The 17,013-nt window shown below is 39.8% G+C and overlaps 1 protein-coding gene across 1 annotated transcript in view; it reads left to right on the top strand.

Moving 5' to 3' along the window:
• PLCB4 (phospholipase C beta 4) overlaps positions 1-17,013 on the top strand; it is a 420,519-nt gene that overhangs the window by 340,515 nt on the left and 62,991 nt on the right. Inside the window, exons 15-23 of the mRNA XM_082670036.1 lie at positions 399-478; positions 1,018-1,102; positions 3,652-3,742; positions 5,697-5,792; positions 10,578-10,678; positions 12,819-12,854; positions 14,909-15,050; positions 15,688-15,772; positions 16,108-16,232. Coding sequence (XP_082526162.1) covers positions 399-478; positions 1,018-1,102; positions 3,652-3,742; positions 5,697-5,792; positions 10,578-10,678; positions 12,819-12,854; positions 14,909-15,050; positions 15,688-15,772; positions 16,108-16,232 — 841 coding nt within the window. The remainder of the gene's footprint in view (positions 1-398; positions 479-1,017; positions 1,103-3,651; positions 3,743-5,696; positions 5,793-10,577; positions 10,679-12,818; positions 12,855-14,908; positions 15,051-15,687; positions 15,773-16,107; positions 16,233-17,013) is intronic.

Genomic DNA, 17,013 nt, shown 5'->3' with positions numbered 1-17,013 from the left:
GTCCTGAGGTTTTTACCAACACATTTCTCCTCGAGGCGAGAGGGGAAGGAGAGGGGTCTGCTGTGAAAATCTCCGTGCAGAAATCTCACCTGCTCCTCAGTGAGAAAGGTGAGCTCTGAACCCATCTTGGCAGATTATCAAGCAAGGAACTGCACTGCCATTTAGGTGAAATGTCTTGTTTTGGAGAAGTAAAAGTAGCTTTGAAAAAAAGTGTCATTAACCATGAACTGTGCCTGGGTCTAACCACAGGGGACTCAGTCTGTAGCAGTAAATGGGTTCTCCAGGTTTTAATTGCCAAAACTGACTTTCTGAAAAGCTCAAATTAATAGTCTCCAATTGGTTTCAGGTACCTTAATTTTTTTTCTCTCCTCTCTCATTAACACTCTTTATCTTTCAAGGATGTTATTCAAGCCATCAAGGAAACTGCATTTGTCACATCTGAATATCCTGTAATTCTCTCCTTTGAAAATCACTGCAGGTATAATGATTCATTCTACTCCAAGTCTCTAAGTGTTGTTTCCTAATCCCCATTCCCCACCCCTGCTCTACATCTTTTTGAATAACCGAATAGTTTCTTTTGTGAAGTGGTAAGTACACATAGTCTTATGGGGGAATAAAAAAAGAGAAGAAACTCAAACCACTACCTCTCAACACTTCCACAAAAGAAAAGAAAAAAAAAAAGTCATGTTAATGTGTTTTAGAAATGCTTCCTCTAAACAAAAGTTCAGAGAGCAGGACACCTTGCTCAATGTTCCATTGAGTTGGAAGACTTGGCAGTATGTTTGTAGTCAGACTTGATGAACTTGAAAGACACTTTTTACTCTGCTTACCAACTCTTAGTTTGGGGGAAGAATCGACTTATTTTAAAACTACACCAGTTAACCCATTAGCATCAAGAGGACAATCAAACATTTTGCAGAGTGAGAGTTTTTAATCGCTAGGAATGGATGTTTCTTATTCTTATTCTGCACAGTTAATGGATGTTTGAATTTACAAATGTTGGTTCTTTCCCTCTAGCAAATATCAACAGTACAAGATGTCCAAATATTGCGAAGATCTATTTGGAGATCTCCTGTTGAAACAAGCACTTGAATCACATCCAGTATGTATTTTTAGCAAACCATATTTCTAACATGAATGGATTTGTTTTGAAATTCATTTCTGAAGGGCCAAGTAGTTCTGGAGGACTAATGTTAAAGATCTTCATGTGTATTTCAATTTGTTGGTATGGGAAGCTTCCATTGTGCTTCAGAGGGGTGTGTAGAGAGAGGCATAAAGTAAACATCTGGCTCAGTTTTATTCAGAAGATCATGGGGTCTCTATGGCTTCTGAGACCTCTGTCCTAAAATTTCACAAAGTGCGCACTGGCCAGGAGTCTAGAGTTGGTGATCATTGTCAAGTTCAGTGACAGGTTAGAATCGCCTGGGGGGACCGTGAAACATACCTCTGCCACAGCCCCACTCAGAGATTCTGAAATTGATTCGAGTTCAGCCAGATCCTGGTGTTTTTTAAGTGCTCTCCAGGTAAATCAAATGTGCAGCCAGGGTTCCGCACCCACGGGAGGCTGTTGCTATGGGAAGTTCCCTGGATCAAGTCACAAGCCAGAAGTTCAAGCTCCTAAGTCCAAAATAAACTCTTGGGCAATGTTATATGCACGATTTCGAGCTTCATTTTTACACCTACTAATTCCTTCATCAAACAAAGAATTTTTAACCTGTTCCCCATAGATAGGCTTTGTGGGGTCTGTGAACTCATTCTAACTGCATACAGTTTGCTGTTTTGAATACAGTCATTCCAGAGAGTTCATCAGATTTTTACCAGGATCCATAACCCCCAAGTGGTTAAGATCCACTCTCCCAAGATGTTGGGAGTAACACGAAAGCTACTGGAGTGAAAGAAAGTATGAAACCCTCTACAGTACTGAAATATTTTGCCCCACTGTTGATGAGCAGCTAATAGGCCCAAACACAGTAGCCCGAAGCAGCAATAGAACATCGCCATGACTAAAGGGGGAAGGTGCTCCGTGCTACCTGGGAACACATCAGGTAGTTTAACAGTGAGTTTTGTAGAAGTACATCTTTGGGAACTGAAAAAAGATATAGGAGGATATTTTCAGCCTGCTGAAGCTTTGGCTGCAGGGGCCCCGCCCACATCCTGGCAGTGCTTCCTGCTTCCCTGCACACCGACCTGGTCTCCACCGCCAGCACCTGCAGCTACTGCTGGGGGGACGCTCTGGTCCCTGGAGCTCTGTGCACACAGGAAAGTCAGTCCAGAAGTACCAGAAAATTACCAACCCCCGCCCCGTGTTCCCTCATTCCTCAGGCGGGATGACTCCGGGCACATGGTCCCCACTGTCCCCCCAAGCTCCCCAGTGGGATCATGCTCCCGTCCACAGTGACAACTTGCCTGGTAGCACACCCTTCATGGCTGCCTGTCTTCTTTTTCTCACTTTCCTACTCCTCTGCTGGAGTTCCCTGGAGCTGCCCCCCAGATAAATTACTGGTACTTTCCTCTTTGTCTCAGACTGATTCTAAGGGAACCTAAACTAAGAAACATGCTTGCTTTATTTTATTTTATTTTTTACCTAGGCCCTTTGTTTGTTTTATTTTCTTTGTTAGACTAAGGTGCTGGCTTTTACGGAAAGATCTCTGCATTCTTTGTGATGTGCACATACATGAGAGATTATGGGAGGTATAGGCAATATAAATGAGATTAAGATCTGAACTACGGAACTTTCAGTCCTGGAAGGAGGGCACAGTATACAAATGTAAAACCGTAACTAAAACAGATGGGCTTTAGTGTGGTGAATATTTATTGCCAATATCCAGGTGCAGAAGAGATCACTTGGAGTGTACTGGTTACAGCAGGCTTCCCAAAAGGAGCAGAATTTCGGCAGAGGGTTTCATTTGAGTCAGGACTGACATAGGAAGGCACGGTACCTTGCGTGTACAGATAGTATAAAAATTAGTTTGGGAAATGAGTGGACACGTGGAAGGATAGGTGGGTATATAGATGGATGGTGGGGGGATGGGGAATGGATGACTGGATACAACACAGTTCTGTGGATCAGAAGTAATCAAATAAAGGAACATCCCCTTTGCAGACATTAATCCAAGCCAATGAAACCATAGTAGAGGTCAGATTTCAATAATTAGGACCACTTCCTTCTTAATTCTCTTATTGAACCCACAAAGCCACAATCCCAAGCATTGAAGATGGATCACCCTACTGAGCAGACCAGCTTACTGTACAGCCCAACACTTGGGGGGGCTCAGGAGCCTCTTGACTTTGCCTGGGAGGGCACCTCTGACCCCAGCTGACCCCATCACCTCTTGTACTTTACCAGGTACTTAAAGGCGGCAAGGTCTGGGGTTGAGCTGGACCCCTTTCCCCAAGACCACTGTAGGTCAGACCCCACTCCCTGGGGAAGGTGGAGTAGCTCTGCAAAGCTCTAGAGACCCTGTGGATGCCAAATTTGCTGCCTTAGTGTAAGGCAAAGCTCAGGCTAGTTTGGGTTGCAGAATGAAAGTGTAAAACTGTGCAGACTGCCATCTAGTGGATGTTGGTTGGCCTTCTGCTCATTCTGGGCTGGGAATGAGAAGGGAGAAGTACAACCCTGTCGTGAATTCAGCCTTTTCTCTTTGTCTCTAGCTGGAACCAGGCAGGCCTTTGCCATCCCCAAATGACCTCAAAAGAAAAATACTCATCAAAAATAAACGGCTGAAATCTGAGGTTGAAAAAAGTAAGTCAAATACACTCATCTATGGCAGAAGCATACGTATCTTGCATGTTGAGACAATTCAGCTATCTAGAATGAAATATACTTTAACACCACGGATTGGGGGGAAAGCAGGTCTAGTGGTGATGTTCTATATACTGTGCAGAGCAAAGTTGCCACATTTTTATTCAAGTTTAGGTTCCACATCAACCCCTTCCTGCAGTGGGAAAACATATTCATATATTCATAGATCAGAATTTGGAGGAGTCCCAAGGAAAGATGAGAAGAAAGCAAAAGAAGCATTTTAGAATTTGTCAGGTATAAGGAACTAGCACTTTATCATTTTATACACTCTAAAGCCTTCTTTAAAAGCTTCCCTTTGCACTTTTCCCTGTGATATATACATATCTAGGGATCCTAGGTAATACGCGAGTGTGAATGTGTGTGTGGTCGGGGGGTGGGGGGAGATGATTTTATCTAGACATTGCCCCCACTGTGTTTTCCCAGAACATTTTCTTTGAAAATATTTTCTTCCAACAAATCTCTTAGTTCAGTGAACGAATAGCATCAAATATTGGTATGATTGCATTGTGGTTTTCCCCTTGGTTATTCTAAATTAAAATTTTTAGCTATTTTAGCTCGTTTATGTTTATTGCAAAAGCAATAATGCTATAGGAAAATGAAAACAGCAAAGAAAAATATAATAAAATAGCACTAAATTATATATTTTACACACATATACATGTATTAGAGACACATGTACACATGTACACTTTTAACGTATACACGCATTTTTAACAAAACTGGGATCATGTTAAATATACTGATTTTTAGTCATTTTTAATTCAACCAATGAAGTATACTCATATCCAGTAGGATATAAGTCTACATACTAATTTTAATTCTTATGTATAAAATTTTTTTTTGATTCTAGTGTATGAAACACTATACAGAATTTATTATGTGGCACATAGTGTAATTTAAACAGATCCAAGTTGATGGATTTTCATTGCTATGAGAACAACAATGGTAAACATGTTTGGGTGTTCATTTTGTACATTCATGCAGCCTTCTCCTTGGTACAATTAGAGTTGGTTGGCCAAAGCATGTACACATTTTATATCATATGTATCTTGTTATACTGACTTTCAGAAAAGTTGTATCAGTTTATACCCTCACTGTAATATATGAAGAGTGCCTGTTTCCCAGCGATACTCTTTTTTTTTTTTTGGCTGCATTGGGTCTTCGGTGTTGCGCTCGGGCTTTCTCTAGTTGCGGCGAGCAGAGGCTATTCTTCATTGCAGTGTGTGGGCTTCTCATTGCGGTGGCTTCTCTTGTCGAGGAGCACAGGCTCTAGGTGCGTGGACTTCAGTAGTTGCAGCACGCGGGCTCAGTAGTTGTGGCGCACGGGCCTAGCGGCTCCACGGCATGTGGGATCTTCCCGGACCAGGGCTCAAACCCGTGTCCCCTGCATCGGCAGGCAGATTCTTAACCATGGTGCCACCAGAGAAGCCCCCCAACAATGTTCTTAATGCTGGCTGTTAGACATCTTTTATATGTGTTCACGACTAATAAAAGAAAAATATTTTTTCTTGAAGCTTTTTCAGTCTCTATTCTGTCACTTCACCATAACAGTCCATAAACCTTGCTCTGTGCCAGATGCTCCAAATTCTGGGCTTTCGTTATCAAGCTTCAGATCCTTCACAGGGACTGAGCTGTGACTTCTCAAGCTGGTGACCAGCATATGGGGCATTGCCCTCACGTTCCAATAGTGGCTCAGTGTGTATAGATAATAGGGTTGTTGTACTTGCCTTAAGGACTCGAGGCCACCAGGACTGGGGAGACAGTGGCCGTGGCTGAGCCTCGACAGTAGGTTTCCCTTCCCTTTTCATTTCCTTCTCCATGTTGATCTTCAAACCTATTTTATAAGTGATCCAACACCTGTCTCCATCTCCTTCTTGTTTATTTTTAATAACAGAACAGCTTGAAGCTTTGAAAAGTATGATGGAAGCAGGAGAATCCGCTGCCCCAGTGAACATCTTAGAGGATGACAATGAAGAGGAAATAGAAAGTGGTGAGTTGGATGTTTTAAATTTATACATCACAAAAAAATACTTTTTAAAATAAGAAAAAGATGAATTTGTCTCAGTGGACCCTTTTATATAACACAACATTCTAATTCCTAATAGTCAGGTACATGTACCAACATTAATCTTTTGTTATTTTGGGGTATTTTTCCAAATAGTATGGCTTAGAATTTACCTGCACACTAGATTTTAGTAGCTTAGTCATCTCCTTTCCTGTTGTGCGTTCAGCTATTCAGCAGAAACTCACAGCCAGAGAATCCTTGAAGCACTTGCTGTAGAAGGTCGGGCTTGGAATAAAAAGAACATTTCTGCAGTTCTTTCCCATAAACAAAACCTGAACATCAGTGCTGTTACTGATGACAGCAGTAAGGCGAGTTAAAAGGGAAGGAACCTGGATAGAGACCCTCAGTAAATGCTTGGTTTGTGTGCACTTATAGTGAACTAGAAACTCAAAGCCAGAATTAAACTTTCAAGTTCAAATTCCTTCAAATAACCAGCTCACCAGAATTGCCTGTATCTGTATTTACAGGTAGATATTTTTTGCAAAGGCAGCCTTGCTCAAAATATTTTAATATTTGTTATTAGCTTCTATTTTTACTTTGGCCATATAGCCACTACCATAATCTTTGGTTTTACATGGGTCATTTGAAAGATTTGGAATGTTTTTAGAAAATTATTTGTTCATTATGTATCATGAGAATTGATTAACAAAATGACATGAGAGTTGATTAACAGAATAGTTTGGACGTACATTGAGTGTCTATTGGTTAGTGCCTTGAATTTAGATAGTGTCTTGGAGCTAAGTAATTTAGAAACATTTGTAGAAACTCTGTTTTTCATATAAACATCTGAAATAGAAGAGTAGATTTTAGGAAAGTTTGACATTATAGGTAAAAACCTAAAAGCTGTGAGAATCAACGATTCGTATTCACAACCCCTTAATAAAGACTCCTGACTATGGAAGAGACTTTATGAATGATTTATGTTGCCTGGGAACATGACTTACTTCCATATGTTTTATACATCAGGGAGGGTCTGGGAGGCCAGAGATACCTGGCAGTATTTAATCAATGCCTGTTGTGGTTATCTATTACTGTGTAACAAACCACCCCAAAACACTTTATTATTATCTCTCCTAGTTCTGTGGGTCACCTGGGCTCAGGTTGAGGGCTCTCCCTTTGGTTTCTCATGCGGTTGCCGGCAGATGACATCAGGGGCTAGAGTCATCTGAAGGTTCCACTGGGCCAGGTGTCTTGAGATGGCTCACTCGTGGCTGACGGGTGATGCTGGCTGGCTTTTGGGAGCTCAGCTGACACAAGCACCCCCATGCGGCCTCCCCAAGTGGCTTGGGCTTTTCACATCATGGTGGCCAAGATCCTTGACAGAGCGTCCTGAGAGCCAGTGCTCCAACAGGCAGAAAACAGAAGCTGCTAAACTGTTTAAGAGCCGTGCTTGGAACTGGCACATCATCACTTCCTCTGTATTCTATTCATCCAAGCAGTCTTAGTTAGGGCCCACCCACATTCCAGGGGGTGGGTGAGAGGCAAGATCACGTTGTAGAAGAATCAGTGGGAAGCTGATATTATTGCGGCTGTCTTTGGAAAATACAGTCTGCCACATTGCTTATTATATTATTTCACAGTTTTTGCAAATAATAAACCCAAACAAGATTTAAGAATAAAATCTTGAAAGGAATATACTGAGTTGGCCAAGAAGTTCATTCAGGTTTTTCCATAACATCCTATGGAAATTTGGCCAACGCGGTATTTCAAAAGATCAATAAAATACTTCTAAAATTTGAAAGTCTGAATATTATATAAAAACTGTCCCTTAACTTAGGTTAAGTTTCATAGATGATAATCATACACATGTAAGGTATTACTAGATACTCTAATCCAGTAAAATAAACTGAAGAATAATGGAATACATTAAGAAAAATCATAATAATAATAACTACGATTTTTGTACCAACTGTGGATTAGGTACTTTACATCAATTCCTCATCTAATCTTTATGCAGCTAAAGAAATAAGTATTATTATACTAATTTTTCAGATGAGGAAACTGAAGCTTAGAGTGGTAACATACGTTACGTGCAATCCCACAGCTGGTGAGCAATGTTACTAAGATTCAATCCCAGAATTGCCTTGACTCCAGGGTCAAGACCTTCTGTACCTTACAATATTGTCCTTCTAATGTATAGGAATATAAAGCGAACATAAATATGCAAAATCATTGGTAAAATATTTTTCTTTATAAAAAGGAAAAAATATATAAATGATGTGAGTCAAAAATGTGAAGTTTCCTGAACACACACACATTAATCTAAAATGAGGGGTCAGCAGGATTCCACTTACTTGTCCTTAAGGGTACTTTCCCAACTTTTATGCAAATGCTAATTATTCCTATAGACAAAATAAATTTGCCTCTAGTGATTCCCATGTTATTCCAAAATGTTTGAGATAAAATTTTGATTGTTCTAACAGAAATATATGGGTTCATATGCACCTGAATTTCTCTCTAAGGCCATAGAGGTTTCTGCTATACCAGTTACATATGTGAGTCTCACGTTTCCTCAGTCATACTTGACTTCAGCTCTGGTCAGCCAGTTGGCTGTAATTACCCTGCTATCACAGTATGATCCTACTATACCTGAATGACTAGAGTCTCTCATTTAAATACTTCAACACAGCAGGCAAGAGGAAACCAAGCATAGTTCAAGAGGGCAGGCCTGCCTGGAGGCTGTAGAAAATAGAAAAGGTTCTCAGTCAGTGGAAGTGTGTGCCCAGTCATTAGGCTGGATGTAGATTCAGACAAACAGTGGAGAATAGCAACATTGTGTGTGGTTGTGGGTGTGTCTATGCATACATACACACTCAGGAGATGCTAACCTTTAGTCATACAACCCTTTTAAAACAGTTACTAAGTCTCTCCCCCTACTATGGGGTATACCCCTGGAAATTCAAGTAGTTTATATCTGGCTAAGCAGGTTAGACTAGATATAAAATTGAAATTCAGTAGTGATGGTGGGAGGTTTCAAAATCTTGGTTACAGACTGTAGGTCATGAAAACCCAGTGTCACATTAACAGCATTGGGCTAGAAGCCTGAGAAATCTAGGTCCCTATTCTAACTCTGTGACCTCAGACAATTCAAATCATATTTGTGAATCTATTTCCTTTAAATGAAGACACTGGACTAGATTCTTTTAAGACCTCTTTCAGCTTCTCAAATCCTTTTTTCTTGCCCAAGGCCTATATGACCTACTTAAAAAAAAATCATCTGCCTCCAGAATACCCCCTCATCAGAATATCAGTTCCAGAAGAGGAGGGTGTCTGACTCGTTTCCCTTACCTTTATCCCTTCCCGGGAATAGCACTGTGCAAAAAGCAATCTAAAATTCTGAATCTAAGACACCGTCAGTTGAAAGGCACTACTATTTTATTGACTAAGAAAGAAAACTGCTTCCAGTGAATCGTAAAATGCCATCGATTAAAGGATACATTGCCATATTAGATATATTACAATGCGGGGAAAAAATGCACCTTAGAATCTGTGAAAGTTTTTCATTTACTCCTGTTCTTGAATTCTCCTTTCCACCTTTGAAACATACTTAAAACAAAAAATGTCTAATTCTTATGGGTCTGTTCACCTCCCTCAGAAATATTTTCACTGTTTTTTTTTTTTTAATAGTAAAGGTCCCTCATGCCCAGTATAGTGACAGTGTGGATTTGTGTTGGCCTTGTCCTGTGGCCTGTGGGTGTCTCCTGATTCTGGCTAGTTTTTAGGCAAATTCCTGGGAGCCCCTGCAGGATGGGCATCATGGGAATACAGATCTCACACCAGCATGTGCCTAATTTTCCAACAGGCAATCCTTTTTCCACCTACAGCCTTGGGTGGATACCAGGGTTCTTATAATTTCCTGGACTGGTGGGCCGGGTGATGGCATCTGTGCCTCCCTATATAGCCAGGCCAGGCTCCTGGGTCACCAGCTTGACTTAGCACCCACTTCCTGCTCCCTTCCCACCATGAGCCCAATGAATGATTTCAGAGTCTTTTAAACCGCAGCCAGATTTGGCAAATGATTTAGGAGAGCAGTAAGTCCTTCCAAGCTCTATCTTTTTTATATCACACCACTCCCGGCCACAAGTTACTATGCCCATAAAATTCAAGTGGACATTTTTGACTCTTTTTCAGAATTATCAAATGTACTTTCCTTCTCTTATATCTTTTTTTTTTTCCTCTGGGTGTCATAGAGGATCAAAATACCCTGTTATGAGTCACAGTTCTTCCTGAGGTGTTTGAGGCTTTAATTTTTAAGGTTAGTATACTGGAAAGGAAGTAATCATTCACTTAAGAAAAATTTGTTAAGCATCAATCATGTAAAAACCATGCTAACAATGATTTACTGTGTAACACAAGAACAATATCTGATATCTTGTAATAACGTATAATGGAAAATAATCAGAAAAAATATATATATATAACGAATCACTTTGCTATACACCTGAAACTAACACAATGTAAATCAGCTATATTCAATTTAAAAAGTCATGCTAGATGCAGGAGAAGTAACAAGATATGTTCCTTGACCTTGAGTAGGTAAGAGTTTAGTGAGAGTTTTATTTGAAAAAAAATTGCTTATTTAAATGTTCCCATTTTCATTTAGCTTCCTTCCTCTCTAGAAGTGCTTATATTTTACCCAAGATTATGGAGGAGGCCTGACCCCTTGGTGGTAAGTTGGCTTCATGGATTTTCCTTTTGTCTTTCACACAGCTGAGCAAGAGGAAGAAGCTCACCCTGAATACAAATATGGAAATGAACTTTCTGCAGACGACTTGGGTCACAAGGAAGCTATTGCCAATAGTGTTAAGAAGGTCAGAGTCTTGGTTCCCTTTCCTTTCATGACTTGCAAGGGGTAGCAGCTGTTAGTTATAGCATTTCAGAAATGTGAGAGCCACAAGAGAATAAGTAGGCTGTAATTCCCCTTCTCAATTGGGTGGCCACAATCAATACCCGAACTCGAGGCATGCACAATACTAAGTTAGAAAGGACATTTAAGTGACTCATTAGTCATGCCCAGTGTTGACCCCTACCTCTTCGGCCCATGTCCTTCAGATGTTTTTATTTATTGCATTATTATAGGTGATCAGGGAGAAAACAGCAGCACCCCAGCAGCAAAGGTTAACCTATTCAAGTCATCAGGAAAATGACCCCGATCACCCCAGCAAGCCCTCATTAGAAAACCAGTCCTACTCGTTGATATCTCGTCTCCCTCTTAATGTAGAATAAGCCTAAAAATATTTCCATCCATCCAACCATTCAGCCAAAAAAATAGTAACTGTGTACCCACTATGTGCCAGGCACTTTCTAGGCCATAACAACCCAGAAGGGTCAAAACACACTTGGCTTCTGCCCTCATGGAGCTGATAGGCTGATGGGAGTTTATTGGAAGGGGGTGGGAAACAGACAACAAACAAGTAAACAGTCATTTATATGATTACAATTTGTGATAGGTGCTTTTACAAAACTAAGAGTGAGTGCTCAGATGGAAAAAAAAGAGGCGGAGAGAATAAAACAAGGAAATGAGAACCCAAAGGGTAAAGAGGAACTGGCCATGCTTTGGTGTTGGTTTGGTTTGGTTTTGTTTGGTTTGGTTTGGTGTTGCTTTGCCCAGAGAGGGACCACAGCAGTAGCAACAACAAAGGCAGGGTGAACAGAGTGGGTTGAGTGAGAGGTCGAGTGAAACAAGATGAGATTAGACAGGCAGGTGGGAACTGGAGGATGAAGGATGTGACGGGGGTCATGGTGAGAAACTCAAATGTTAATTTAAGTGAAATGTGAAGCTACTGAAAAAGTTTAAAGAAACGGGGCAGTGTAGCCTCACATAATTACCTTTGTGTGTGGGGTAGTGATGTGTGTGCGTGTGTGTGTGTGTGCACGCACTGAGAACATTTGAGATCTGCTCTCTTAGCACCTTTTGAGTATACAATACAGTCTTCCTAACTGTAGTCACCATGCTGTACGTGAGAGCCCCGGAACTTATTCCTTTTATAACTGGAAGTTTGTACCCTTTGATCAACATCTCATTTCCCCCACCTGCTATCCCCTGGCAAAGTGATTGATTTTTTTAATACTACTGAGTGATTGAGTAAGAAGATGCAAGAGTCATTGGCCTAGGAGTCATTGGCGACCTTGGAAAAAGGAGTCTCAGTGCAGAGGTTGGGACCCCTGTAGCAGATAGATGTGAGTGAGGAGACACTACACTTTTGGGCAGTTTTGCTATAAAGGGGAGCTGGTGGCTAAAGGGAACCCGAGGAGTCCAGGGAGTATTATTTTTAGGATGAATGAATCTGGAGTGATAAATGAATTCCTGGACGTGGGTGGGATTATGGTGATGTGAGGGTGTGGTCTTTGATGGGAGCAGCGATACTTGATCATTAAGACAGAGGATGAAGATGCGGGTAGGTGTATGCCTTGGGTGCTAAGAAAATGGAAGCAAATTTGTCTGCCGAACAAAGCCAAGGGAATACTGCCATTACCCCTACCTTCTCCAATATAGAGAATTGCAGCTACTTTCAGACTAATAGATGTCTACTAAGACTCAGTGCTTACCTTTATGCTGCCTTTATCAACACAAGACATGAGTGTTGAATAGCTGAAGAGTGACCCTTTACATACCAGAGGAGGTGACCACATCGATTATTTCCCAAGCCCCATCACTAAATCATGTACTAAATTACCATAAGGAAGCATCAAAATAGGCAAAGACTATCAACAAAGAAGGGAGATAAGCATTAAGATGAGCTTTTATGGTGTGAAAGAGAGCTATGCCATGATATCTTCTCAGTTCTCACTTTATCTATGCCTTTATGTTACCAGTAATTTCCCATCTTAACAAATAAATCGAATAACAAGTGTACATGAATTTATTTAAATATCTACATATGTATGGCTAGTAAATTTGGAAGTTTGCCCTTTAGAGAGGTAAATTATTTTTATCTTTCTCTAATTTAGGCTTCAGATGACCTTGAACATGAAAACAACAAAAAGGTAACAAAATAATTTCATTGTACATTTTGTTTTCATTATAAGACACAGTACGTGGGCCTCTAATATTGAGCATTTTGTACTAAGTGTTGTTACTCTATCTTCCCCCACCCACTGCCCCATGAAATACCAGACTGTTTATAGGTATTATAGGTATAATATTTACATGCTCAATGCATCTACATATGAGTCTTCAAAAGAAAGAATTAATCACAGTGATGAAATGATTATATCCTGATAAAATCACAAAACAGAGCACAGGCAAATAAGATGATTTTCCTAAAAATAAGTGTTTAGTGCAATTAGGCAATTTCGTAGTTGGAATTTGAGATTTCATTCCTAGAATAAGAGTACCTAATCATCAACACACTGAATTTTAAAATAAAAATGACCTATAGGTCAACAAATTCATATTATAGTAAAATGGGAAGGGGATCTTGTTCTGACTATATTGACATTCTGAAAAATTGTCAGTTCACGTTGTACACATTCTAGGAGTTTTATCTAACATTATTTGGTGTTGATTTTATTGTAAGGAAAGTAAAGTTACATTTTTAGTTTCTTTTATCCTCTTCACGGCTCATGATATCAAAGTGGTCTTTTTTAGTAAATGTATGTGGTTTATTATAGTAGTGAGATGCAAAAATTTACCTTGTCATTTGATTCCCACACTTCAGAGCTTCAGAAAATACTATTTTGTTGTATATGGGGTCTTATCTTATTTGGAGTAAAACCCTATCTTCTTACTGTCTAAATATTGTTTGGAATAATTCTGGTTAAGTCTGATCCCAGTCTTCGCCCAAGATATTTGTGAAATTCTCTCCTACTAGAAATTCGTAAGGTATTGGGGTCAACAAAGGACAGGTTGACCTGTGATCACTGATATTTATTAGCTAAGTAGCTGTGACCAAGTTATTTTAATCTTTAAGGACTCAGTCTTCTCATGTGGTCAGTGGGTCAGACTCTAATCCTTGCTACACATGATGACTGACAGGAACGAGGTTGTCATGCAGGGACTCAGGCCAGTACCTAGCTTATGGTACAGTGTTACTTATCATTAAACACACAAGAAAGGAATTAGACATGCCTCTGCCCTTATTTGGGGAGTCAGGACATATGAAAAATTTATTTTTAAAAAATCCCAAGTTACATTATTTGATTATTTATCTCAGACTTTTACTGGTGCAATTAGTTTGATGATCTAGAATGTTAAGTTATCAGATAAACAAATGGCCTATTTTTTTAACCAATGAATTGATTCATGTGAGTCAGCAGTTCATTCCTCACTATCAATCTCAACTAAATGTAGATCACTTTTGAAGGCGTTATTTTTGTTGTTGATTTTGTTGCTTTTGTTCTGATTTACTACGAAACGAACTACAATAAGTTGTTTCTCTTTGCCTCTATGCAAAACAATGCAGTAATAGGTCGTGTATAGTGGGGTCTCACATTAGTTTAAGAATAAGCATTTTTTTTTAATACCGTAAACCATTTATGTATGTGGCTTGGTTTCCGAAGCAGTGTTAGACAAAGTGTGGTTCCCCAGACCACCCATATCATTAGCACTTGGGAACTAGTTAGAAATGCCAATTATTGGGCCTCACCCCAGACTCACTTTATCAGAAACTCTGAGAGTGGGTCCCCGGAATCTGTGATTTAACAAGCCTAGATTTACACTAAAATTGAAGGACCACCGTTTTTGACGTTATGCCACAATTTGTGAAATCATGAATGATAATACCTGCTATACATATTTCATAGCATTGCTATGAACTTCAGTATAGTTTCCAGAATAAAGTCCTTTGAAAATCTAAAAAAATGTCCCCCAAATGTAAGGTGAACTTCATATTTTACTATTATCTCCATTTGCATTATTTGGAGCTACAGTGGACATTCACTTTTAAAGTTATCCTTTAGTTAGGATAACTGAGAAGAAAGAAGTCTTTATCTTTCGATCTGTGTGTGTGCAAATTATCGCTAGTGAGGCAGTCTGAAGCGTAAATCTGAGAGTCCTGCTGAAGTCACTGACGTGCATGTTCCCTTTGTTGTGCTCGTAGGGCCTGGTAACTATAGAAGATGAGCAGGCGTGGATGGCATCTTATAAATATGTAGGCGCCACCACTAATATCCATCCGTATTTGTCCACAATGATCAACTATGCACAGCCCGTAAAGTTTCAAGGTTTCCATGTGGCTGAAGGTAACACCGAAGGCTAAATGCTATTGCCTTTTTTGTCTGCTTTTCTTACGTTATGCTGTGAGCTGTGATCTGACTTGCTGCCATTTTCTTTTCTGGGCACGTGGACTGTTCCATCTCACCTTATTTTCATTGCGTAGACCACGTAGTGACACGTCCTTGGTATGTGGGGGCCTTGTGTTGTCGTTCCCGACATCGTCCACAAGGTGGCTCTGACAGACTATGGATTTGGTAGCAATCCAAGAGGTTAGCCTCTTGCATTAGATATACTTTTTTATAAGACTGCTTTCTGTCGAAAGCTGGTCTCCAAAAACGTATCAAGTATTTTCAGACTTTTCATAATTATTTCTGGACTGGAGAAGCTATCATCCTCATTGGAAATACATATTTCAGGGGTGGCTATGAATGGCAATTGGTATACACGTAATTGGTTTAATGACTCCAGACTTAATTCATCACACTTTTCTTAAGTCAGCCATCTCCAGCCACAGGATGTTAATGAAATTAGGAGCTACTGATATAGTAAGGAAGCATCTGCCTCCAAGGCCTCATGATTCAGGGTGTAATTATATTTATGGCTTGTCTTTCTGTGAGGGTTTGATGGCAGGGTTTCTAAGTGCATCTTTGCTTTCCTTTACAGAACGCAATATTCATTATAACATGTCTTCTTTTAATGAGTCAGTTGGTCTGGGCTACTTGAAGACACATGCGATTGAATTTGTGAAGTATCCTTACGTATTAAGTGGAATAAGTGGTTGGTGAACTTCGGGTTTGGCAGGAATCTCTAAAATAGAAAAATGGCTAATATATTATTGTGGTTGTAGAACTAATAAAATAATGTATGTGAAAGACCACAGCAGCCGGGAAAACCTGCCCAAATGTGGATTGTTTTTATAATCCACACGGTGAACTGTGGTTTTTCTCTTAAGCAGCCTTTATACATGTGAAATTTGTTCTCTGTTGTCATATGTGTGTCATTTTTGGTCTAGATCTTCATTGTTTTAGCTCTTTGGCACTGCCAGAATACTCTTTTTGCCATTTTCCTTAATATGTTACACAGTTATAACAAACGGCAAATGAGTCGCATTTACCCCAAGGGAGGCCGAGTCGATTCCAGTAATTACATGCCTCAGATTTTCTGGAACGCTGGCTGCCAGATGGTTTCGCTGAACTATCAAACCCCAGGTAGGAACTGATGTCCAGTGACCTCGAATTCCACGAGAATGCTTTGACAGGACGGTGCCAACAGTTGCCATCAGTTGGTTGTGGGCATTTTTTTCATGGAAGCAGACATATGGCAACACAATGTGTTGTTGGATTTATAGAATGGTGAGAAATTAAAAATGCAAACTAGAGCAATAAAACAATGGTAGAAGACAATAGATTTTGATTTCAATTGAATATCCTTTTGGAAATGCCATGACTAATCTGCTAAACATTGTCCCTTTTGCCAAAATATGTCTAATTTTTCTTCTTTTTGGATCAAACTTACCTTCTCGTCCAGAGGCAGAATGAAGTGAGAAGTATTTGAGCATCTTTGTACAGTAACTATGACTCATTTCTCCTTGGGAAAGTACCCTTCCCACTGTTAACATTCAGCAGGAGATCAGCAAAATAGTGGCATCTCACCATAAGAGTGCAGAGTATTATGGAGTAGATTCTGCTAAAATGGTGTTTAAGGAGTTCTATACCCTTAGAGGTACTAATATATAACTTGTTCCTCCAAAGTGTATTCTGAGGCAAGTTTCCAGTATATAATCTTTTTTTTTTTTTTCCCTGCAAGGAGAGCAGTCAATTTTTGTGAATGCATAAACAAAATTTGTCAAGTTTTCAAAGTTTGCTTAAGGGCCTAGGATTGCAATTAAAAATAGAAAAATAATAGGCTCTAGTTACTCACCTAAAACAGGTGAGAAATATGCCACAAAACCTATTCACTTTCTGTGGTTAATGCCACAGCATGGTCCTT

The sequence above is a fragment of the Grampus griseus genome (assembly GCF_964374135.1).
Source record: "Grampus griseus genome assembly, chromosome: 14".
NCBI classification, from domain to species: domain Eukaryota; kingdom Metazoa; phylum Chordata; class Mammalia; order Artiodactyla; family Delphinidae; genus Grampus; species Grampus griseus.
The sequence above is the reverse complement of the archived record's forward strand: the minus strand, read 5'-3'. Positions and strand labels throughout refer to the sequence as shown.